The 24,057-nt window shown below is 49.1% G+C and overlaps 1 protein-coding gene across 1 annotated transcript in view; it reads right to left on the bottom strand.

Moving 5' to 3' along the window:
* Jag1 (jagged canonical Notch ligand 1) overlaps positions 1-23,062 on the bottom strand; it is a 37,104-nt gene extending 14,042 nt beyond the window's left edge. Inside the window, exons 1-6 of the mRNA XM_090351988.1 lie at positions 22,477-23,062; positions 21,633-21,938; positions 12,658-12,709; positions 7,072-7,326; positions 5,144-5,204; positions 445-575 (exon numbers count right to left, since the gene is read on the bottom strand). Coding sequence (XP_090208114.1) covers positions 445-575; positions 5,144-5,204; positions 7,072-7,326; positions 12,658-12,709; positions 21,633-21,938; positions 22,477-22,557 — 886 coding nt within the window. The 5' untranslated portion in view covers positions 22,558-23,062. The remainder of the gene's footprint in view (positions 1-444; positions 576-5,143; positions 5,205-7,071; positions 7,327-12,657; positions 12,710-21,632; positions 21,939-22,476) is intronic.
* Positions 23,063-24,057: the final 995 nt, after the last annotated feature.

The following is a 24,057-nucleotide window of genomic DNA, read 5'->3' as shown; positions in this document are numbered from 1 at the left end:
CATCCCTGCCAAAAAAAAATAAAATAAAATACCTCCATTGTATTTAAGGCCAATTCAAATAGATTCAGAATCAAAGGGCCTAGCACCGGATGTAGCTTAGTGGCAGGATCATTAGATCCCACGGTTAAGGCCCTGCCTCTCGTCACCAGTACAGCAACAGAAAAAATGAAAAGCAAATCCTTGAGCTGGCACTTATGATCCCAGTTACTCAGAAGGCGCAGATCTGAGGATTACAATTCTTAGCCAGCCCTGGGTAGAACAGTCTGGGAGACTCATCTCCAGCTAACCAGCAGAAAGCTAAAAAGTAAACTATGGCTCAAATGGAAGAGCACTGGCCTTGAGAGGAAAAAAAACTAAGACAGCATCCCAGGCCCTAAGCTCCAGCCCCCGTAAACACACACCCCACTGTCTCCCACCTCCCAGGGGTCCTGCCTAAGGGTGTACCTTTGTCGCAGAGCTGCCCACCCCAGTTGGTCTCGCAGAGGCACTGCCATGGCTCATTGCAGGTGCCATGGACACATCCCGGATGTGGAATGCACTTGTCGCAGTACAGCCCTTGCCATCCATACTGGCACCTGTAGACAGACAAGATAGCACAGCCCCGCTTAGCCTTCCCCACACGAAGTGGATGTGCACAGTGAACACACTGCAAAGGCCTGTCTGTTTTCTTCTGGGAGAGGAAAGGATGGCAGACTTTCAAGGCTTGCCCCAGGCTTCTTAGAAACACTTCCGCAGTTATGCTGAGATCCCCTCCCGGCTGATTCTTGACAACAGAAGGGCTGCCTGTGGAGAAGCCAGCAAGTCACTCTTCTCCAGCTTCCACAAATGAGCTGGAGGTGGAGGCCTGGAATAAATCAATCCTAGCACCTCACCACGACAGACCATAGAAGGAAATGACCCCTGGTGACAACAGATGTACAAATTCTCCACCAATGCTTGTAGCTCAGCTGGGCTTTGTCTCGACAGCAAGTCGTAATTCCAGTGCACAGACATTCAAGGAGACAGGAAAATGCTTCATGATGCTACTTTATGAAGGAGCTGGACATGGTAGCTCACCTCTGTAATCCTAGCTATTCAAGAGGCTGAGATCTGAGCACTGTGGTTCACAGCCAGCCCAAGAAGAAAGTCATTGAGCATCATCTCCAATTAACCAGCAAAATGTTATAAGTGGGAATTGGGGCTCATAAGTGTCTGCCTTGTGTTTAAAAAAAAAAAAAAGCCAAGCAAGAGCACAAGGCCCTGAGTTCAAGCCCTGGTACCTACACAACAATGAAAAATAAAACACAGAGGGCAGGCACAACCTCTTCACCAAAGACTAAACTGCAGAGAAAGCAGCAACATTTGAAACCAATTCCACAGATAATTTATGACCCATTACCATGGCTGTCCATGCTTATTTAGTCATTTCTCACTTTGCAGAAATGGGAGAAGTGGGAGGGAGGGAAGGAGAAGAAAGGGAGGGAAGGAGGAAGGGAGAGGAGGGAGGACACAGAGAACAGAGTTGAAAAGAAGAGAAAGAGGGAGGAGGGGAAGGGGAGAGGGAAGGAGGGGAGGGGAAGGAGGAGTAGAAAGGAGAGGAAAGGGGAGGAGAGATAGAAGGGAGGAAAGGAGAGGAGAAGGAAGGGAAGGAGAGAGAGGAGAAGAGAGGAGAAGGGAGGAGAAGGGAGGAGAAGGGAGGAGAGGGAGGAGGGGAGAGGAGGGGGGAGGAGGAGGGAGGAGGGGGAGGAAGGGAAGGAGGGGGAGGAGGGGGAGGAGGGGGAGAAGAGTGAGGGGAGGAGAGGGAGGAGAGGGAGAGGGGGGAGGAGAGGGAGGGGAAGGAGGAGGGGGGAGGAGGAGAGGGGGAGGAGGAGGGGGGAGGGGAGGAGAAGAGAGGGAGAGGGAGAGTGGAGGAGAGGAGAGGGGAGGGGAGGAGATGAGAGGGGAGAAGAGGAGGGGGAAGAGGAGAGGAGGGGGGGAAAGGAGAAGAGAGAAGAATGAGAGGGGAGAGGAGAAAGAAAAGAGGGGAGGGAGAGAGGGGTCAGCTTAGTTTATCTAGTTTTAGGGGAGTTAGGTTTCCTTTGTGAGCACCCTGTTCATCAGACTCTTTTGAAACCAAATGGTGTCTTGGATCACTAAACAAAAACACAAACAAACCTTCACCTGGCAGGGGGGAGGGCAGGGTCTCAAACCACTCTCCCCTCAGGTTTCAAACTCTCTGAAACTCTAACCGCCTTCTCAAAAGCACGCTTTTAACAAAAAGGGGTAGGAGAATCAAGGAGCACCCGCCGCCTGACGGTGGAATGAAAAGCAGAACCAATGTGGGTCATGCCACAATCTTTCCAGAATGGGACCTGGGAAGAGAGCTAGACCCCCGGTAAGCTTCTCAGCTGTAACTCTGGAAAACACCCCCCACCCCCACCCCCAACCAAGAAGGGCTTTTGGTACCAGAGAGCTAGAGGCGATTGCTGCAAGCAAATCCTTGTCATGGGAAAATTACAGGGATCTAGCAAATATCTAATCACTCAGGGCTGCAAATCAACTTAACCCCTGAGAATACCTACTAACCACTTCCGTACTTCTTAAAAAAACAAGCTGTCTCCACCCAAACACAAGAGAACCCCTAGAATGTGTGTTTTTAAATTAATCAAACAGGATTCTGGTTTAGGGAAAAGAGACACTGGGTCTAAATGACAAGTGACTGTTTAAGAACTCAGTAAGTCATCTGGTAGGAATAAGTCTTAAAAAAAAAAAAAACCAAAACCAGACACTCAAGTCAATGGCTGGCATTGACCAGGAGCCTGCTCTGTCAAGCTGGTATTTTTAGCCCAGGCAATACTTTGAGGACTGTTAGGGACACAGCCCTGGTCTTGCTGTCTCTTCCTTTACCCTTCCAAATTAAGGATGACTACACCTCTTCCATTTGCCTAATAAAAGCAAGGAAAGAAAGACAGCTGAGGACCCGACCTAACCTCTTAATAAGAGTTCAATCCCCAAGAATAAAAAAGCAATCACAAGAGGCCACGGATGACTTCAAGAGAAAACAAATAAAAATACTGACCCTAAAAAGAGGCATCCACCAAGTTCTCCCAGTTTAATAATATATGATTAAGATTCTCATGAGAAATTCAACTGACATTCCTCATAGGTTGATTCATACTTAACTTTGGTATCACTGGCAGGCTTTGCAATAAAGTGAGCAGAGACCACCTAAGTCTACGTGGTGTGCAGGAGGAAAAGAAAAAGAAAAAACAACACCCTGTGTAATACATAATCCAAAAGACAACTTACAGGTACTTGCCATTCAACTATTTCTGGAGCAGGACCCAACCTGAACTTCCTTAGCTAGAAGGTTCTGTTTTGATTTTCCTTTTGAAAGCAAGGAAAGGAACTGGGGCTGGGAGACTATGCAAATACTGTGTGGGAAAGTGGCAATTTAAGTAAATAAGAGCACCAGTGCGTGTCTGGGCAGGGAGTAGGAGGTGAGACTTCGAAAGGGAAAGGGCTCAATTCTGGAAACAAAGCCTGTTGTTCTGGCTGGGAGGGCCCTCCCCTGAGCAGAGAGTGTTTATTCTGATGACTGTAGCACAAATCTCCCTCAGCCTGGCTGATACTCATCAGAGCCAGGAACAGCTTCTGAGTCCCTAATAGCACCACAGCTTTGACTTTCTCCAGAACACCCTTCATTAGGGAGAGTTACAGAAGGTGGATTCTTGCTGTGCATATGATGGTACAGTAATGCTGTTAAATACCACAGTCAGTTGACATCCAGGGGGGGGGAGGGGAAGGGGATGGCAGGTGAATTCCCATAGTCTTCTAGAAAATCCACCTTACAGAAATTACAAAACCGTAACCTCTCTGTACATCACCTTTATAACAATAAAAATATATTAAAAAGAAAAACTAAACCCACACACACAAAAATGAAACAAGTTCAGGATAATCTGTTCTTATTTTCCAGCAGCCCTGAATTCCATTTCGGCCTCAAGTTTTCACTGTATGCACCACACACAGAGCAGGATGGATAAGCAAGGTGAATGAAGCTGATAGGTCATCTCTTTAAAAGCACCAGCCCTCAGATTTACTAACAGGTGAAATCACATGGCCAACTTTCTTTCATAAGCAGGTTCCTGGGCCAAAGCAAGGGATGGGATTGGAGTGGGGAGGAGCCAGGAGCCTGCACAGGACCCTGGCGGGTATGGCCATTCTCACGGGACGCTCCCACCAGTAACAGTGCCATCACTGGGGACCCCAACAGCTATGGAACCCAGATCTGCAATTGAATCAGAGCTCCATTCGACCATGATTGCTTGAGGTGTGCTAGTTGAGACTGGGTCATAAACGGAGGAACTTTGGGGGCAAAGGTGACAGGGCTGAAGGATCCACTTAGTGTCACATTAAATCTGTAAATTTGACAGGGTGGGAGAGGAAAGCATGAGACACTGTGGAAATGCCACAGTATTTCCTGCAATGAGCCTTTCCCAAAGTGGCATAATATACATTTCATGAAGTCTCCAAAAACCTTCATCAGGAAGCAGTCAGGGCAGGTCTCCCTTTGGCTTCTGCATTGTTCCTGGACCATAAAAGAACAGACTTCAAAGGCGGCCAGCAAAAGTCTACATTCATCAGGCTCAACTGAGCAGATTCCAGCACAGCCATTAACCTCTCAGCACAGGCCCAGCCTCCTGCCTGCAAAGGGCCAGGAGATTGTACTAATCCCATTGCAAAGAATGCTGGACTTTCGCCTACTGATGGGAAAAGTGGGGGAGGGCTGAGAGAGGAAAAGCCACAGGCGGGGCGGGAGGGTGGGGGGGAGGAAGAGGAGGAAACTTAAGGAAACAAAGCCACATCTAGTCCATTAGCACTTTAAGATTACAAAAATGCCTTATCCATTTACACAGGACAGTTAATACATGAAGTCACTGGTTAGGCCCATGCTAACTGTTCTTTTTGTTGTTCAAGAGAAAAATCACTGCATTCCACTGGACAGCTGGTATAATTTAATAAGCTTTGGATGGGCCTATCTAAAGACTTTTTTTTAAAGTTTTTTCTTGTTGTCCAAAGAAAAAAACAGCAATATATTCATAAGAAAGCCAAGTCCCTCTGTTGCATTACAGGAAAATAAAAGTTAACAAAAACACAACAAAAGACCGATTCACTTATTTACCTGCAGTCACCTGGGGCTTTGCAAGACCCATGCTTGGGACTACAGCCTTGTCGGCAAATTGCTGCAAAAGAAAAACAGAAGGGTGTGTCAGCATGATGCCCGGGTCTCTCCCTGCCAGCAGTCATGAGAATGGCCTGCTCCATTAAGCCTACAAAATCCACGATTTTAAGAGATCTCATATCATGCCCATTGTAAGGAGAGGAAGATGGGAGGGGCCCCAATAACAAATCCAGCTTTAAACTTCAAGGCCATGTTAACAGAGCCCCCAAAACATGATACTGTTTGGGGACATAATGCAGACAAACGATGGGGGGAAGGGAATCCTTCATGCAATCCTCTAGAATAGCTATCCAGCTTCCACCCTGTCACGCCCACCCTCATCTCATTCACACTGTCCTATCAGGGCATCTTCAAGCTGAGCCCCAGCCTCCTTGAAGCAAACCTCTCCTCCCTCCCCCAGCAAAATGCCTAGTTTCAACAATCCCACGGGGCCAACAGAGCCAACCAGACTTGCTTCATTTGCCCAGCTAATCCAGCAGCCCGATCTGGTGGTACTTCAGTATTCTCACCAAGAAACCCTATACTTATTTATTAGTGAGAAATGCAATGAACATTTCAAAATACTACCATCCGAGTTTAACTGCTACTGTTTTTTTGTTTGTTTTGCCAGTCCTGGGCTTGAGCTCAGGGACTGAGCATTGTCCTTGGACTTTCTCAAGGCTAGAGCTCTACCACCTGAGCCACAACCCTTCCGGCTCTCTTTTTTCTATGAATGTGGTACCAAGGAATCGAACCTGGGTCTTTGTGCACGCTAGACAAGCACTCTACCACTGGGCCAAACTCCCAGCCCAAAAGTTTTTAAAATATGACTGTAAATGGTCGGTTCCTGCCTTCATCTAGATTCTGGAAATGCTATCCATTCAAAATGTCTTGTTGATAGTGAAATAACCTCCAATTTCAAAGTTACAAAAAAACTTTTTTTTTAAGTTTCTCAAGCAAGAATTGAACCGATTGTTGTATCATGTAAGATAAGCAGAGTGCATTATTTTTTATAAGAGGATAGCATGTGGTTCACTAGGATTCCCATCAAATGGCTAGGCACAGAACAATCACTGAGCTTTAGTATAAAAGGATGAGACCAGAGGAAGCAAACTATTCTGAAGACTTACTCTTGAGTGGACTCACTCAGTCTTTCCCTCCATATCACAGTAGCTCCAAAGATGTCTAGTATAAGTTTGCAGCAAAGCCATCTAAGCTCAAAGGGTGTCACGCCCCACAGCCCTGTCTATTCAGACAGCAGCTGGGTTAACTTGGTCCATTTCTAGTGGCATTTGGCTCCTCAGAAGCCAAGGCTGAGAAAGGTGTTCGAGTACAGGGTTAAAGGGAATTAAGGGGAGGCAGATGGGGCAGGGGAAGAACTGAGCAAGGACATGGTCTCAGCTGCAGCCTGGCTTCAGCCTGATCCCAGGGGAAGCTCGAGAGTGTGAATCTTGTGCCACAGCATTAAGGCAAAAGGAGGCTGGCCTTTGTGCCCCTTCTGTCAGTCACTCAATAACTGTGAGCTGCAGGAATGGGACACGGAGTGGCTCCTGCTTGGCCAAAGACAATTCCCTGGAGAAGGAGCAGCTGTGAGCTGTTAGCAGCCAACATTCCCAGCAGCTGGGGGATGGGGACACCAGCTGGTAAAGGGCATCCAGAGGGGGCACCAACAACGTTCCCTACAGACTGCATCTTCATGCTCAGACAAAAAACAGCAACAACAAAAATCCCACCCCACCCAAGATAGCAACCAGCCACCCAACTATTAGAAGGAACTTCACACCCCAATAGGCAGTCAGGACTGGCTACCACACCTGATGTACACACACACACACACACACACAAACACACACAAACACAAACAAACACACACACACACAAACACACACCTTTGTTACACTCAGGGCCCATCCAGCCCTCCATACAAGTTTTGTTGCCATTCTGGTCACAGGCGTAGTGTCCAAAGAAGTCATCTCTGGGCCGACAGAACTTATTACAGCCAAAGCCATAATAGTAGTCATCGCAGGTGACACGGATCTGATACTCAAAGTGTGCAACCCCTGTGTTCTGCTTCAGCGTCTGCCACTGCCGGCTGGGGTTTATCATGCCCGAGTGAGACGCCTTTTCAATAATGCTGTCAGGTTCTAGAGGAAAGAAAAGAAAAGACGAATCACTTCAACATTCACAGTAGACTCACTGACCACAGCCATTTTGGCTATTGCTCTTTTTTCCAAAGAAAAACAAGGGGCACATGAAAATTCAGCCATTTAAACAGGAAGTTGATCACCTCTCCCAGAGACCACCACCATAACCACTTACTCCATCTTCCTGAGTGGGTTCACAGCATAGTTTATCATCTGAAAACACTTTTGGATGAACGTGGGTAGCCCCTGACGTGTGGGCATCCAGGTTTCAACCACTGACTGTTAAAACCACACGTGAGCATATTAAACCAATCCATCCACATATAGGTTGCCAACCTCAACATCCTGAGATCATCTATTTCCATGCAATAATTTTTTTGCGAGGCGGGCAATGAAGTCGAGGGGAGAGGGTGAAACGAATGAAGAGAGGGGGAGGGTGGGAGAATTCAGCTGTAATATCCTTATGTGAAAATGGAATCAGGAAACTGAGGAGATGAAAGGGGTTGTGAGAGCTGGTGGAGAAATAATCGAAGGGTGGCATCAAGATGCATTTTACTCATGAACTGGCATGTTAAATTTTAAAAACCCTTTGTACAATAAAATTATATTTTTTAAAAAAATTAAAGTACTCTAAAAATGGAGGTGATAGATCAGAGAATATCCACACATAATCTACAGCCTATGGACAGTCCCAAACTATCCACCAACAAAACTCTTGTCAATTGTTCTATCCAGCACCAAACATCCATTTTTTTTCATCTTTTCCCAATTAAGTCAAGAGGCATCTCTTGGAAAAACTGGTGTTTAATTAAAGTGATGGTGAACACATTCAGATGTGAAAGCCACATGGTGTTTATCCCTGTGACCCTATAATCTGTTTCTCTCCTTTCCCATGGCTGATCACACCAATTTTACAGGAAGTTGCCTCCCCCAATGGAATAACAGCTCTTGAAGAAACTTTCATATTCCAGTGAAAGTGGGCAGTCTTTTTTTCTTCTGATTTTAGAGTTAGGTCTTATGTGTCCATCTCAGCACTGTTCACTAAAAACGGAGGTTGTTTTTCTTCTTTACCAAACCTGGAGCTTGAACTCAGGGACTGGGCACTGTACTTGAGCTTTCTCAAGACTAGCATTCTACCACCTGAGGCTCAGCACCAGTTCCAGTTTTTCTGTGTATTTGGTTCCAAGGAAATCAGACCCAGGGCTTTGTGCATGCTAGGCTAGCTCTCTACCACTAGGCCACAATCCAGGCCCTAGTATTTTTTTTTTTAAACAAACTTAACCATGTCACCCTTTAAGCTGGTGTTTCAAAACAACATCACAAACATGATCAATTTGGTCTATCCAGAAAGCAGATGAGTGTCTGACTCATCAATCCTACTTTACATTAGGAGAGGGAGGTGGTAGCCTCCTTTCTTTTAAGTCTTGCTCCTTAAAAGAATGCTTACTCAGGAGGATACAGCCTAGAGTTCAAGCAGGTTGCAGAAGGAGTTAAGAGGTGGTCCTGGCCCTGAGGTCACTTGGGATTTAGAATGCCAGGAGAGACAGGTACAAAAATAGCTCCCAAGGGCTAGGTGCCAGAGCAGCAGGGGAGGGATGGGAATAGGCCATAAAGCATGAAGTCAGCCACCCAGCCTACTGTTGTGTTTGTTTTCCTAAAACTGCCAGCACTAACTCTTCATCACCTTGTCAAATTGAAGGCCCCCCTTAGAGACACCAGTTCAGGACCTACTTGCAATGTCTTTGTGATTCTTACACACCCACACAACTGTTTGTGTAGGCCTTGGGCCTGTGCTCCTTGACAAAGCTATGCAAGCCTGTAGGTGACCAAAGAAGCAAAGTCCTGGGTGGTTTTATCCACATACTCTACTTTCAACTCCGCGCCAACATTTTCCCTCTGGGGTTCTCCAATTGTCTTGTCAACAGGACAAGCCTTGAACAAGCCCACATACCTGCAGGCTTACACTCCAGTACACAAGGAACCACTTGTAGGAAACACTTTGCTTTGCTTTTAGGTTTACTTTGTTGTTGTTGTTGTTGTTTGCAAATAAACACAGACCAAGGAACAACAAGTATGTCCCTCGATTAACTACATGTTTGCTCTGCTGATTCAGTTAGGAAGTGGAGTGGACTATCACATGGCCATGAAATCTTAATAAAGGAATCATTTCAACACATTAGCCATGGCTCAAAGGAATCCAGCTTCTCCCTAGGCAGGTATCGACAACAAACAATTCAGACCAGCGTACAGAGTGATCCTAAGAGGCAAAGTGATCAGAGAAACTCAGTTCCTTGTGATTCCTACCTCCTGCCAGGAAATGCTCTGCAGGTGTGATTGCTACAGAACCTTCCTCCATAAAGCTCACTGGGCTGCACATACCCTCAGATCTTTACCTGCAGCAGCAGCTGCCAGTCTATGACATGCTCCCTAGCATCTGGTTTGAAGAGTGACTTTGCTGCTTGCTTCTTCTACCCTGTCCCCCGTCATGCTCCTCCACTTAGCTTGGGATACCAGGTGTTATATACCGAGGTAGCTCACCTGGGATAGTGCCAGCCTAGTGATTAGCAAAAGGTTTTTACCACCTTCCTATAACCTTCAACTGCCTAGAGATGCGTCATGAGGCACCTAAGATGGCCTTACATGAGGAGGGGAGGAGGGACCAGCTTGAGTAGAGCCCTAGAATAACCCAATCTGGGAAGGCTAAACTAGAAAGAAAAACCCTGTGTCAAGTATTATCTGTGTATGTTTACGCATCCATCAGCACTGCAGTCAACTGAAATCATTTGTCCTGGTAGAATAAAAAACAAAGAACTGGACCCTGAAGCACCTGAGCTTTGAGCCAGACTCTGTGCATAATTGACTGCAGAGTTCCAGAATTCAAGTATCTGCCTTGCGTGTATACCCCAGGACAGGATGTTTGTAAATTACTTGTACACCAAGAGGAAGCGAACTCCATTCAGCCTCAACAATGCATTCTATTCGGAGGAGCAGAGGGCTAAGGAGAACAAGGTGTGGAACTTCCCAAGCAGAGCTAACAGTGCATGTGAGGGTCCTGAGACAGGAGAAAGTTAATACACTGGAGGACAGAAACAGATGGGAAATGACTGGGATACAGAGATGGGTGACAAAATGGTGTGGAAGACAAAACTGGCAGAAGAGAGAAGGCTGGGCTATATGCAAAGTCTTATAAGCCATATAAATATCTGACTCAAGAGCAAAAAAGTGACTGGCTTTGAGCAGCCAAGGTGACTTGTCAAAAGACCGGGAAGGCAGAAGAATGAAGTATTAGAAGTGAACCCAGTGCCAGTATGAGAGGCTGCTGAGAGTTTAGGCATTCACAGATACATGTGGTCCAGAGATATAATGGGAGACTGCTAGCTTCCTCCAGTGAACAACTGAAGATGTTCAGAGCTTGGAGGTGGACAGATGTAGATGCTAATATGGATATTAGATGTCTAGATACTGGTGGTCACCATCCAGTTAGGGTCTTAGAAGGGAGGCTGCTCTTTCCTAGGAAAGATCCTGTGCTTGTTTTGTGACTATGTTGAATTGGACATACTTTGGAAGTGTCACAAAGAAGATGAAGAGTAAAGTGGATCAATTTTTGCCATGCAACTCGGGATTCAAAGTGAGTTTCAGTCATCTGCAATGGCAAGCCTGTGACTTTTCTTCCAACAAGTCTGAAAGCACTGACCCCTCCCCACCAGCAAGAAACAGGGCTACAAGCTCATCACTCTGAAGTTTCTTTTTACCCTTCAGTCAGATCTTTAGGTGACCTGCAAGCCATCAAATAGGGCAGCTGCTAGTAAGGGCAGGCCACCATTGACAGCTGCAGAGGGGCTGTTAGGTCTCCAGCACACAGCTCTCTGAGCTCAGGGAGAAGAGACTCCAAAGAAACTGCAGTGTTGGGGCACAGGTTCTCCCACAAATCCCTAAAGCCTCTGGTTCAGCTTCTCATCACCGGCCAGAATCAGCCTCAAGGACATTAGCTCTGTCAGCTGATTTAACAGCAAAAATAGCATGCATGCACCTGGTTATTGGAAGAGCCTATTTCTCCCCCACTGGCCAGTTCCCTGACGCTTGGTTAGCATTGTCAACAGGTCACAGTGACATAACGTCCACACTGTCCTCCAAACAAAACAGGTATCCATGACCCTGGACTGGCATCAGCCACTCCCAAGACTGGCACAAAAATCTCATGTGACACCCCACACAAAACACTTTCCACAGGGAACAAAAGCTCTCTTGGAGCTCTGGTCAGGCCCCAGACTTCCACATGCTCCCTTTCAAGAATCTGCCGAAGCAAAAGAACAACTCCAAATGAAGACCCTGTGGCACAGGAAAGCCCAGCAAGGGCTCTACGACCCCAAGAGGCCTCTCCAAGCCAGCCAGGCTGAAAGCTGCTACCAAGAGGACTTGAGTAAACCTGTAGGGGGAACACTGACTTCCCCCTAGTGTCAGTAAAAAAAAAAAAAGTATCAGAAAATGAGGCATTCCAAGAAGAGAGTTGGGGGTGGGGGGAAAAGATGAGAAGTGAGATTCTTTCTTCCTCATGCACGGACCAAGAGATTTCTGTGTGAATCAAGTTTTCCGATGACAACAACCCAGACTGGGCTGGCAAAAAAAGCGGGGGGAAGAGTTGACCTTTTCTGGGAAAACATGTTGTGATCAAAGAAGACAATGCATATGGTAGACCACTGCCATTCCCATGTGCACCTGTATGGCCAAACCCACCATATCCACCCCCTTCACAAGCCTGAAAAGCAACCTGTCCTGAAAACAGAGCCATCTTTCAGAAAGGGGACAAGGCAGGTCACGGCTATGGGGCTCTGAAATTCGGCTTCAATGGAAGGTTTGTGGTGTGCAGTGTGGGAAACTCAGAACGGCTTGAAGATCACCTGCCCACCAAGTGAAATTCAAGGTCCCTCTTTAGAGTCCAGTGCCACCTTTATGGCTTTATCTTTCTGATGAGAGATTAAATGCTCACTTAAAGTTTAAATGGACTTTTAAAAAGTCACTACTTTGATCCTTTAGCAGTCTACAAGGTTTTAAAGTTGTAAAACCATTAAGATCTCTATCCAGAGATAATCTAAGTCCCTTATTCAGGGACTGAGTTAACTGGGAGTCTGTTCTGGCTACTTAATATTCTAAAAGTTCTGGGGGAAGTTCAGGAGGAGCCTCTATGGACAGATCCACTCCCTGTGGGGTAGAACAGATGGGGGTGGGGGAGTGAAAGTTTTCCTTAGCACTGAAACAGGTCCACCTCTCAGGCCTGCCAGATACCTGCTTCCAACACACATTTACAGTAGAGTCTACTGGCATGATACTTACGAACAGTGTCATTACTGGAATCCCACGCCTCCACAAGCAAAGTATAGGACCTCTGCAAGACAGATAAGCAAAACTTTAGTGATTCAGAAAGAAGAGGGGTCAGTTGTCTAGTTGCCAGATTCTCTAGGCTTCTCTGCTTCCCTACCTCCTCCCCATCCTCATCAAACCAAATTATAAAACCTAAATGAAAACCCTATTGGCCAACACACTGAGATGTTGGGTGTCTAAATCAGATCATCTCCCCGCTCTCCTCTCCAGTATTCTCCCCTAGCTGACAAGTGACTCCTTTCCCTGGGCAGAGACCTATTAGGGTCACTGTACTTGCAGGCAATCCAAAGTTCTGGGGGGTAAAAAAAAAAAGATGCTACCACTCTAGAATGGGAACACTCTGCTTCAGTTTTCCAAAACCTTCCAGACCACCCCCCGCCCAATGTCAGTGCATGAGAAGAAAAAAAAAGAGGGAGAAATCCACACAAAGAATTTATTCTATCCTACTCGGGTATTTGTACCAAGGGGGTATTGCTAAGGTTACACTTTGAGCCCTGGTAGGACAGTCCCCAGGGAGGCCCCCTTTTCCTTTTCAGGACCTATTTTGAAAGCCCTGTCTGTGTGAGACCATCCCAGCTCCCACAAGTATCAGGTAACTCTAGGAAGCAGGAGTGGGGGTAGGTGCAAAGAGACTAAGACAAAGAAGGTGTCCTAACTTGGTGGTGGGTGGGAGCAGGACATACTGGGGAAGTAAACACGAAGACCACCGCACACCCATGGGTTGTATTTATTGATGAACTGACCTGTCAGTAAGATCCTCACATGCCAGGAATAATCAGAGACCAATGACTAAATAAATTCCCTGGATGCTGGCGAAATGCCAGCTATTATATTGAGCCACTTTTTCAATCTCCCAGGCTCATCTCAGAATTCCACACCAGCTCCCCAGCCCCAACCCATTAGCAATTCCTGCTTTTACTGTTTGCAATGTGCAAGGATGGGGAAGTCTCCCAGAGGCCAGAGTTTCAATGAAATATACCCACAACAGGTAGATAAATACAGACAACAACAAACAAGAATGCATTTCTACAGCCCAGCCCGGCCACTGTCAGCAACTCAGGCACTGGGAAGCATAGCATGGGCTGGATTAAAATAACACTGTAGTTCTACAGAAGAGAAGGAAGTAGTAAGGTAAAAGCAGGGGGAAAAAGTAGGGGGAAAATAAAAACACTTTCATTCATAAATCAAGGCAAGCTCCTTGCTCTCAGTGACACAGCAGGTCGTCTCTCACTATAAAAATATCTTATGATAGGCCCCGGACTTGGAATTCAGCCGAAATATGTTTCATACTCAAAGCAGTGCAGGATTCCATTTCGTTCACTGATAACTGTGGGAAAATGCTCACAAAAAAGCAAGCAAAACCGGGCAAGCCAGGGCACATACCCAGCCCTTTTCCTGTTAGTGGTCACAGGTCCAAATGCATTGTTGTTATTAATATTTTATTAGTGAAAGTTACACCTTATTTACAGCCTCTTTAAGCTTCCGAGGACTTCCTACAAATTACAGGACTCGTCCTAAAGGGCAACAAGAAATTGTATTTCTCTACCGATGCGGGGGGGGAGCCAAATCGAAATGAGGCCAGATGTGTGGCTGATTCTGTATAATTAAGCCCTTCATTTGCTGGCCACATTGAGGCCCACATCCTCCACTTCAACAATATTGCTGTAATTAATCCTCTGATTAAATGCATTGATACTGAGAGTTTTGACAGACTTGCACAAGCGCTAAACACATAATACCCACAAACACTTCTGTAAGGGAAGATGCCCCAGGACTGAGCTGCCATGGTTGTATGAACTCTGCTTAGGACTCAAAGTGGAAGGTATCCTTTGTTCTCACATAAGAAGTTGGAAGACCAAACAGTTTGTCAGGCTCATCCCTGACACAGAAGTTGCTGACCAACCAATATCTGAGCTTGAGAATTCAAAATGGTACCCACAGTTCTAGGGGCTTAGTGTCATGATTTTCCACCAGTACCTTTCTTCTTCTCAGAAGTTGGGGGTGGGGGGGGAGTTTGCAGTCACAGCAAGGAATTCTGGACTATGCGTCTCCCTTGTGTCGGAGATGAGGGTTCCAGGTCTCCTGAGGCATGGGTGTCCAGCCTTCAGAGAAAAGGATTCCCTTCAAGGCTCCTATTAAGAGGCATTCTTACCTCCCACTCCATCCCCACACTATAGATCAACAATCAAGATAATTTAGCAATGATTGTTAATTGCTAGGGAACTTTAATTTTTCCCAGGCCCACGCGTGACCTCTGTGCATCCTTCAATGTACATCCAGACTCCTGGGATTCCACCCCCATGCCATCAAAGCAGGTGCCAAGCCACATCAGCAATCCTGTAAGATGGAATCACACCCAACTGGCTGCTTCAAACCTGATCTAGAAACAGAAGCCGTGCCCCCTCCAACCCTCCCACCACCATCCTAGGAGGACTTAGTATTCAATCTTAAATTCATGTCAACAAACAAGAAAAAAAAAATACCTGGGTTTTACTTGCCTTCAACCCATAAAACTCAAGACTTTTAGAATCACTGGATTTCTACTTTTTCTCAGGTCTTCCCAGAACAATAGTCCTGGGCAATGCAGAAGGGATGGGTGGGTAGTTCACAGATCCTTAATCGGGATTTGCAGTGAGTCATTTCTGCCCCTGCCCAGCTCCAAGCCCAAGGACATCTGGCAACAGAGCAGCTGGTTCCTATTCTCATGAAGCATTGAAAAGGACTGGTCAGCTTTCACAATTGCTTTTAGGGAAGATTTCCATGCAATGTTACCTAAAGGAAAAGTCTTGGCATCAAAAGCCTTCAAAGGCATGCCAAGAGTCTTCAAGGGCCTACTCAAGACCTGGTCAACCAGCACCTCCTCCTGCCTGCCACGCACACACTGCTCAACTAAGATTGTTCTGTGTCCTGCCCCACTCCATGGCGGTTACCTTGGCACTGGGCAGAGCAATAAGCACTTAATTGCCACATTATGAAGGGGGGGGATGTAAGAAACAAAGGTAATTGTGTTGGCAGCTGGGAGCTTCCTTTTCCTGGCAACAGTGGCAGCCAAACCAAGCCTTGAGAAGCGGCTGCCTCCCCTCCTGCCAAGCTGATGGACACAAACAAACCACCATCCAACAGGCACGCGTGCGGCGTCCAAAACCCCAAGCTGCTGCGACAGGCAGGCCCGCCAGAGGCACACACATATCCTGGGAATGCCCCGCGTGCCAACACGCCATTGTGCACAGCCGGTCTGCCCCAGGTCTGTCAGGGGCCCTGTGCTCTGCTGACTCAACTGTTGCTTCCTGTCACTTGTCCTGTATTAGCAGTATTTTTGGAGAGGTCCCATTCTTCTCTATAATCCTCATTTCAGTCAATTCGGTCAACTCTATTGTCCTTCCACATGTCTGGGTGGCCAGAGTTATAAAATATTCCAGTCACCAAACATATTAAACAAAAAAAAAACCAAGGCTTCAGAAAAGTCCATGTGTGGGTACCCTTACACAGGCTAACACACACAATTCGCATCTCATATGGTTTTGGCAAGGTGAGAGGGGCAAAGACAACTATTCTATTGCATGCAAGCTCAGGCTCCCGTCTCCAAAAGCAATGAGTCTGCAAAGCTTGACATGTCAATAGAGTCCGATCTGGTTACAAAGGGTGATTTTCTCATCAAAGCCCACCTCAAAGGCTCACCAAGTGGCCCCAGAGCTCATATCCAGATTTGAGGCTCTCAATGAGAGGCCCCTACCCTTTTCCCATCATTACCCTTACCTGTTTGAAAGGCATCCCACTGATAATTAAATGCACCAGTTACAAAAGGGTGGCGAGGTTAATAGATAGAATACTGAGAAGCCAGCCAAGCACAACGGTCTGGGTTCACACAGAGCAAGTCCAAACAAGAAGCCTTTCTACTTATTTACCAAAAGTGCATTAAAAACTGCACTGTGCTAGTAGAGGACTCTCAATGCTTGCCTATTTACAGACCCCTCCCCTACCACCAGGAACCACTCTTGAGAATTTTCCTCCTGGTTCATGCACTCCACGAATACGAGATGTTACAGACACCATTTTTTTTTTTTTTTTTGGTCCTATGGCTTGAACTCTGGGCCTGGGTGTTGTCCCCAAGCTCTTTGGTTTTGTTTTGTATTTTTGCCAGTTGTGGTCTTGAACTCAGGGCCTGAGCACAGTCCTTGGACTTGCTCAAAGCTAGAGCTCTACCACTTGAGCCTCAGCACTACTTCTGGCTTTTTCTCTATGTCTGTGGTACCAAGGAATTGAACCTGGTCTTCATGCATGCTAGGCAAGCACTCTACCACTAGGCCAAACTCCTGGCTCCCAGACACCATTTTAAAAAAATTGTAGCTGTGGGCTTTCAGTGGTCCACACAGTATTCAGAAATTAGCCAGAAGCCACAACATGGTTCCTCAGCAAAGATCTCCATCCATTTCTACTACCCACCTAGAAACTCCACTTTTAACACCTTCCAATCTTCGCTTTCCAGCATTTATTTGGAAGTAGTTACTGTGTCCTGACATTTTTAAAAATATGTTTAAAAGCTAGAACCACATGACACTTCCTTTATGCGGGCTGGAGATTAGCTTTTTGGGACCAGGCAGTGGGAAGGGGCTTATAGAAGTATACCAAAAGAGAGTTCTCAGGAAGACTTGCCGTCACAAATTAGGAAGTTAACTATGTCCAGAGATTATGCATTCTTATGTCATCACTAATCTTAAAAACCTGACATTAGGATCAATTTTGGCCCTTCTACAATGGCACCGTTGCCTGCCAAGGCCTCTGCTTGTATTCTTTTTGGATGGGGAACATGAAGCCTCCTTATTGAACTTATTTTCATGAACAGATCTCTCCGTTCTCAACTTCCCACATGCCTTCTAATCAGGAGGTCCCTAAAGACAACTACTTGATGTAAAGATTCTAGGCAGCATTCAGATTGCTGGTGTTCTGGGAGATTACAGTCTTATTAAGTTGCTGCAGCCTCTCCTTTACCCACTCAAACCCAACGGTTTCCAGGCAAAAGCTTCACCATTTTCTACAAATGTTTTTAGTCCCTGCAGAATTATGGGTGTGGACCTGGTGGGTTGCAAACTCATACAAGTACTAGAAGTTTGAGTAAGTTGCTAAGAAACAGGACAACAAGGAAGAAGAAAACACAGAAGGTTACACCTGCAAGGAAAGAAAAAATTATTAGAACCCAAGTACCTAGAATTCTACATGGGCAGCAGCAGGCCCTTAAGAAAAGCCCTTTCAAAGGCAGTATAGCTCACTTCCCCCCAAGGTGCGTTTTCTAACAGACATGTCATTCCATCCCTATAGCATTCCATCCCTTCGCTCTATTACTTAAAGGATGTTTACTCCATACACAGAAAATACCCTTGAAAAGAACAGGAACATACATGCACTGTCCATATGCATGCTAAGGCACAAATAAGACTGCAGAAACGCCAGCTAAAAAGTGAGTGGCTCTCCTCGATCTTCCAAGGACTGGTCAATTATATTCTGTGATCAACACTATGTAGCCAATTTACTCAACCCCCTGCCAATTGGTCATTCAGACCAAAGGGGTATGGCTGGCATCCCTCTGGTATGTAAGAATCAACATTTCATTGGATTTTCCAGAAATAATTAAGTCAACCTCAGCAAGCTTTTGAACAGGGGTCAGTAGTAGTTAAATATGAAGCCAGATACTCCCAATGTTTCCCCCAAAGTTTCTGCAGATTCTTTTCATTCGAGGGCCATCAAGACATCTCAGTGGGTGCTTAAGATTTCCAAAAGAGTGGTAATTATACATTTTTAGTAAAAAGGCACTAAATTGGGAAAGGTGAAAGTTAACCATTTCAGTTATTTATAGATGGTTATTCCCAAATCATCTTGTTAAGCCCTATTACCCCTTAGAATGATTTCGTACTCTGGCTCCCATTTGGGATCATAAATCAGGCTGCTTCAAGTCAAGCCCTCCTGTATCAGAGATGGTAGAGCAATTAGAAGCCACTGGTGAAAAGCTACAGGACCAGGGCCAGAGCCATGGTCACTAAGTGGGATATAATTCCACATGATATATGACAGGCAGGCCTGCTTCTACAGAGCTTCCACATGCACACTGGAATGTGGGTTGTATTTCCTATCTGACCAAATCATTTCCTCCTCTCCTCTGCCCTTGCTTGATTGGGGTCATCATGCCAAATCAAGAGATATGAATTCCATGACATTCTCCGACTGACCTATCCCTGGCTCCTCAACCACTAGTTTTGGTATCTCAGCAACTTTAGGATGATCCATAAAAATGGTCATTCATGGCTATCAGTCCAAGGAAAGGCTCCAGTTTCTGTCCAGTCCTATACCACATTCAGCAATTACCAATCCATGGAAATCAGGTTCAGGTTTTGCTAGGGCATTGTGAATGTGAGGTCAGCATTGTGATACTCAGTTATATCCCCAGCCCCAGTCTTTAAGATTCTTATGTTAACAGCCCAAGTAAATGAACCTGTGCTACTGAACTTCAACACTTGCTCAGATGAGGGCCTTCACTGAAGTTTACATTCACCCTCAGGTCATTCATCAAAGTTACAGACTGCAATGTTTCTCTAACCACATTCAGGAAAATAAACTCAAAAACAATACACCCTAAACTCCAATTTCTCTTGGGAAATAAAGCTTATATTTCACAGGAGGCCTTTTGGGGGCAGCAGGGTGGAGACTTGTTTATAAGTGATACACACATTTGGCCCAACTTCAAAAGAACCACATTCTCAATGTGGCCCTGACAATGCCACCCCCCCCCCCAATCCTCCACCCCAGCTAGAAAAGCTGGGAGTCTATTTCATGGTTTGTGACCCATGGGGCCTGAAGGCACAGAAGAGCCCTAGCAAATCAATCTCCTCCTCTGCCCTCTCACACCATTTCCTCTTCTCCTCCAGGGAGGACTCTGCCAAATGTCAAAAGCAGACTGACACAGCTTCTAGGTCAGTTTTCCACAGCCAGCCTTTGGAGGAAGCCTCCGTTTTCACACAAACCATCCTCTGACCCTACTCTCCTAAATAAACCTCAGCCGGGCCTGCTGCTTCTCCACATCACTAATAAGATTCCTTTTATGGTCTTGTGAAAAGCAAGGGGCTCAGATGGATCCTCAAGAGGGTGGAACCACCTGTGTGCCCCTTCCTCCTCAACTCCAAACACACAGTTCAAGGGCAGCCAGTATTGGCCCATCAGATGGGCCCAGCCAGATTTAAAGGTGGCCGGCCTCTTTAGCTTCATGTTCTCTCCCTAATAGGGGATTAACAAAACGGGACAAACACTGTAAAAATGAAATACCACAACAGAAACTGCCTCTCTGGAGAAGTTTTTCACGAGAACTTCACATGCAGTTTTTAAAAGACTGTTTTAATAGCATGTCTTTGTCTAATTGTCTTAAAGCAGAGGACGATTTTTACAATGCCAACTCCTGAAGCAAAACGTGGACCCCACATCTCACACCCAGACCTCACCCCCACACACACACACACCTCACCACACACCCCTCCCCTCCTGCAGCTGGGAATCACTGAGCTGGCGGATAGGAGGCAGCAGTGTGCACCCCGACAGAGCACGTGGTGGAAAGCAAAATCTCAGGGGCTCAGGAGCTCCCCCCACTCACCACCCACCCTCCCCTCCCGGCAGCAGTCCAGTACAGACTGGGCCAAGTCCCAATCCTGGCAGTGAGTCACACCCCCTGGGCAGCGGGCACACCCCCAACATTTCCCTTTCCTCCTCTTCTGCAATCGCACCCATCTTCCTTCCACCCATTTTGGAATGTTGCAAGGCCCTGGCTTGCTACAGCCATCTGCCAGGCCGGGCCCAGACCTCGAGCTGCGCTCCCAGGGGCCTTGGAGGAGGAGAGAAAGGTCCTTGCACTTGCGTCCAAAAGCACTATCTCCCGAGGGCCCGTCCCTTCCAAACCTTGGCATCGCCTCTGAAGAGGTTTGAGGGGGGGGTGGCAAAGGAAGGGGGGGAGAGGAGGTGCCCGCCGGACGGGGAGTGTGCGAGCCCGCCCTTCCCGGGGAAGTTTGCAAACACAGCTGTTCCAGAGCTCGGGAACCGCTGGAAGTGAGGCCACAAGGGCTGCGCGGCGCGGGGGCGGAGGCGCGGCGCAGGGGCAGGCCGGGGCCGGCAGGGGGCAGGGGTGCCCGGGTCTTTAGCCTCCGGCGCGGAGACACCCCCATCCTCACCCCCGTGTCTGGGGCGGCCGTTCCCTCCCCACCTCCACCCAACCCCCGCCCCGATCCTCGGGGCCCAACCCGGAGGGCGCCCTCCGCGAGCACCAAAAATCTCCCTGGGAGCCGCGGGAAGCCGGCTCTCCGTCCCCCCCCCCTCCAGGAAGGACACACCCGCCCACCGAGCTGGCTGGATGGCAGGATGGCTGCTCCCGGGGGGAAAAAAAACGGGGGGGGGGGGAGCGTGCCAACTTGGACGGCTTTTGCAGGCCAGAACTGCGCGGAATCGCCCCACCAACGGCGCACCAGGTTTAATTAATTAATACAAGAGATCACCTACAATGACCTCTTAAACTAGGGTGGGGCTGAGGGGCCCCAAGAGATTGTTACAGATTTTTCCCAAGTTGCAAGTTTAAAGCGGCCTCTGATTCGGAGAGGAGCTGTCCCCTCACCATCCTCTCTCTGGGGACCCCACTTTTACGCATGAGAACAACAGCAGTGTGGAATGGGGACCCGCCCGGTCCGGTTTGACTCCAAGTCTAACTAGAGTTTGAGCTCCCTCATCTGCCCAGCCCTAGAACCTCCCAAGTTGGAGCCGAGTGGCCAGGCTAAAGTCCTTTAAAAAAAAAATCCTTCCAACAAGGAGGAATGGGGAGGGGGGGGCAGTCCCTGCCTGGCACGGGTGCGAGCGAGCCTCTCTCCGCCCCGGTCTTCCCTCGCGTAAGTTCGGTCACTTACCGGCCAGGCAAAACTGAAGGGCAGTACGATGCGATTGCGGTCGTTGCCTCGACTGGCCTTGAGGTTGAAGGTGTTGCCCCCGATGACAGGCGTGGACCCCGAGCCGAAGCTACAGGGTCCCCCGGCCGTGACGCGGGACTGATACTCCTTGAGGCACACTTTGAAGTACGTGTCACACTCGTCGCGGGTGCATTTGCGGTCCCCAGGGTTCCGGGAGCCACCGCAGCAGTTTCCGTTCTGCAGTTCACCGTTCACGTTCTGCATGGACAGGATCTCCAATTCGAACTGCCCCGACGCCCCGCACACCTGCCAGGCCGAGGCGGAATGGAGGGAGGGAGGGAGGGAGGGAGAGGTGGGGGGGGACGGAGAGGGTGGTAAGGTCAGTGCAGCGCGGGAGAAAGTTTGCTCCGAGGGTTTAAAAAAAAAAAAGGGACGGCTCCACGGTTCCCTCCCCCTGCGGACTCCCTCCCCGTCCGCACGAGACTTCGGCACACGGTTAAAAATTTGGCGGGGGGGGGGGGAGGAACTAAGTTCGAGGACTCGACGTGATTCGGGAGACATTAAAAAAAAAAACGCGTAAATAGGGTTGGAGAACAAACAAACAGCAAGAACGCACCCTAACCCAGCCCAGAGAAATCATTCCTTCCCCAGTCCGGATCTCCCCAAGTGGGAGCCGGTGCTCTCCAGCCCAGGTGCAGCCAGTCGGGCGCACAGGCCGGGCGTCCCAAGGGCTCCAGAGCCCGCTCCTAGGCGTCCAACCGCGCCGCGTGCAGGGCGCCGCCGAGGGAAGGAAGACGAGAGGGGCCGCCGGGGAGGGAGGCCCGCCCGGGCAAGAGGATCCTACCTTGGTTCGCAGGGCACAGAGGAGGGCGAGCAGGAGGCTCAGGGGGCGCCCGGGCCGGCCGCGCGTCCGTGGGGATCGCATCGCTGCGTCGCGCGCCGCGGGCACTCGGGACGCAGCCGCCGACGCCGCCTCCGCTGCCGCTGCTCGCGCTGGTCCTCCCGCCGGTGCTGCCGTCGCCGCTGCCCCTGCGGCCGACGCGTCCCGGCTCTGATATACTCCGCCGATTGGAGCATGCACGACTGGAAAACAACACCACTTTTCAAAAAGCCCTTTTCAAGAGCGGCTCGTTCCAGAAGGCAAAAAGCCCGGCCTCCTTTTATTATTCTGATCGCTTCTTTTGAGGCGCTCCCCCTCCTTTTTCCACCTCCCGGCTTTCTTTCCTTCTCTCGCGCTCCCCTTCTTTTATGATTACGATTATGCGCAGCCTTTTATTCCTTTTCAGATCAGCTGCATGGAAAGCGGGGGGAAGGAGGGGGAGATTTAAAAAAAAAAAAATTCGCCGGCCGGCTGCAGGTAACACAATGACGCGTGCCCGCCTGGCTCTCGGAGAGGGACCCGGAGAGCCCGTCTGAGAGCAGCGGCTGGGGCTGGCCACCTCTACCCCGCACGCGGCGCAAGGCGCATGCGCGCTTATTAATATTCATGAGGGGGCGGGGCAACCCGTTCCCCCGCCCCCTTTCTCGTTGTTGGTGGGGAGGGGAGCACGGGGAGGAACTTGGAAGAGTCTGGCGTGGGGAGGAGTGCGGGGGGGGGGGTCCTCCGGAACGCACAGGGTGGTGTGGACGTCCTGCTCGCCCTCCCCCTCCTCACACTCACACAGACTCCGGCCCCCGGGACCTGAGACTGTGCAGGAAGGGGGAGCCGCAGGGAGGCATCTGGAAGGGGTTGCAGCTCGGGGACGCCCGAGGTGCCTCGGTGGTGTCCGCCCCCTCGGGCGCCTTCGCCCCGCCAGTGCGGGGCCTTAGGTGTAGCAGGCGCCACGGCGCTGGCGGAGCGGTCGGAGCGGGACAGCGCTTCCGCCTTCCGAGCTGCCTGCGTCAGCTGCGGCTTTCGCCCCCGGAGGAGGGCCGACCTGCCCGCCGGGAGCACGGCCCGAGAACGAGCGAGCCGAGCGGGCGAGCTTGCGAGCCGCCCTGCAGCGCTGCGCTGGCGGCCGCAGAGGCGGCGTTGGCGGCGGCGAGGCTGGCGTACGCGCCGTCGCCGTCTGCTCGCCCGGCGGAGGCGACCTGGGCAGACGCTGCTGGGAACTTTGGGGGAGGAAAAAAAAAGAAAAGACAAACTTTTTCCCGGAGCCAGGCTTGCCGCAGAGTCGAGGGAAAGCCTCGGCCGCTCGCCACCTCCTCTCCCAGATTGAAGTGTGTGGCGTCTCTTCTCCCCGAGCTCCGGGTTTCCTTTCCAAAACCGCGCGCCGCCGGGCGGAGCGGGCGCCGGGCGTGCCAGGGCTCCTCCGCTCCGCGCGCGGGACAAGTTGGATGCCGGTGGGCGCAGACGCCTCCCCGGCGCCCGGGTCGCAGTGCCGGGATTGCACCTGTAGGCGGCCTCCGAGCAGCTCTCTGGGTGGTACGAGGTGTGGGCCTGGAA

The sequence above is a fragment of the Megascapheus bottae genome, chromosome 18 (genome assembly GCF_031878675.1).
Source record: "Megascapheus bottae isolate mThoBot1 chromosome 18, mThoBot2.hap1, whole genome shotgun sequence".
In the NCBI taxonomy this organism is placed as follows: Eukaryota; Metazoa; Chordata; class Mammalia; order Rodentia; family Geomyidae; genus Megascapheus; species Megascapheus bottae.
Note: the sequence above shows the minus strand (reverse complement) of the source record. Positions and strands in the feature narration are given on the sequence as shown.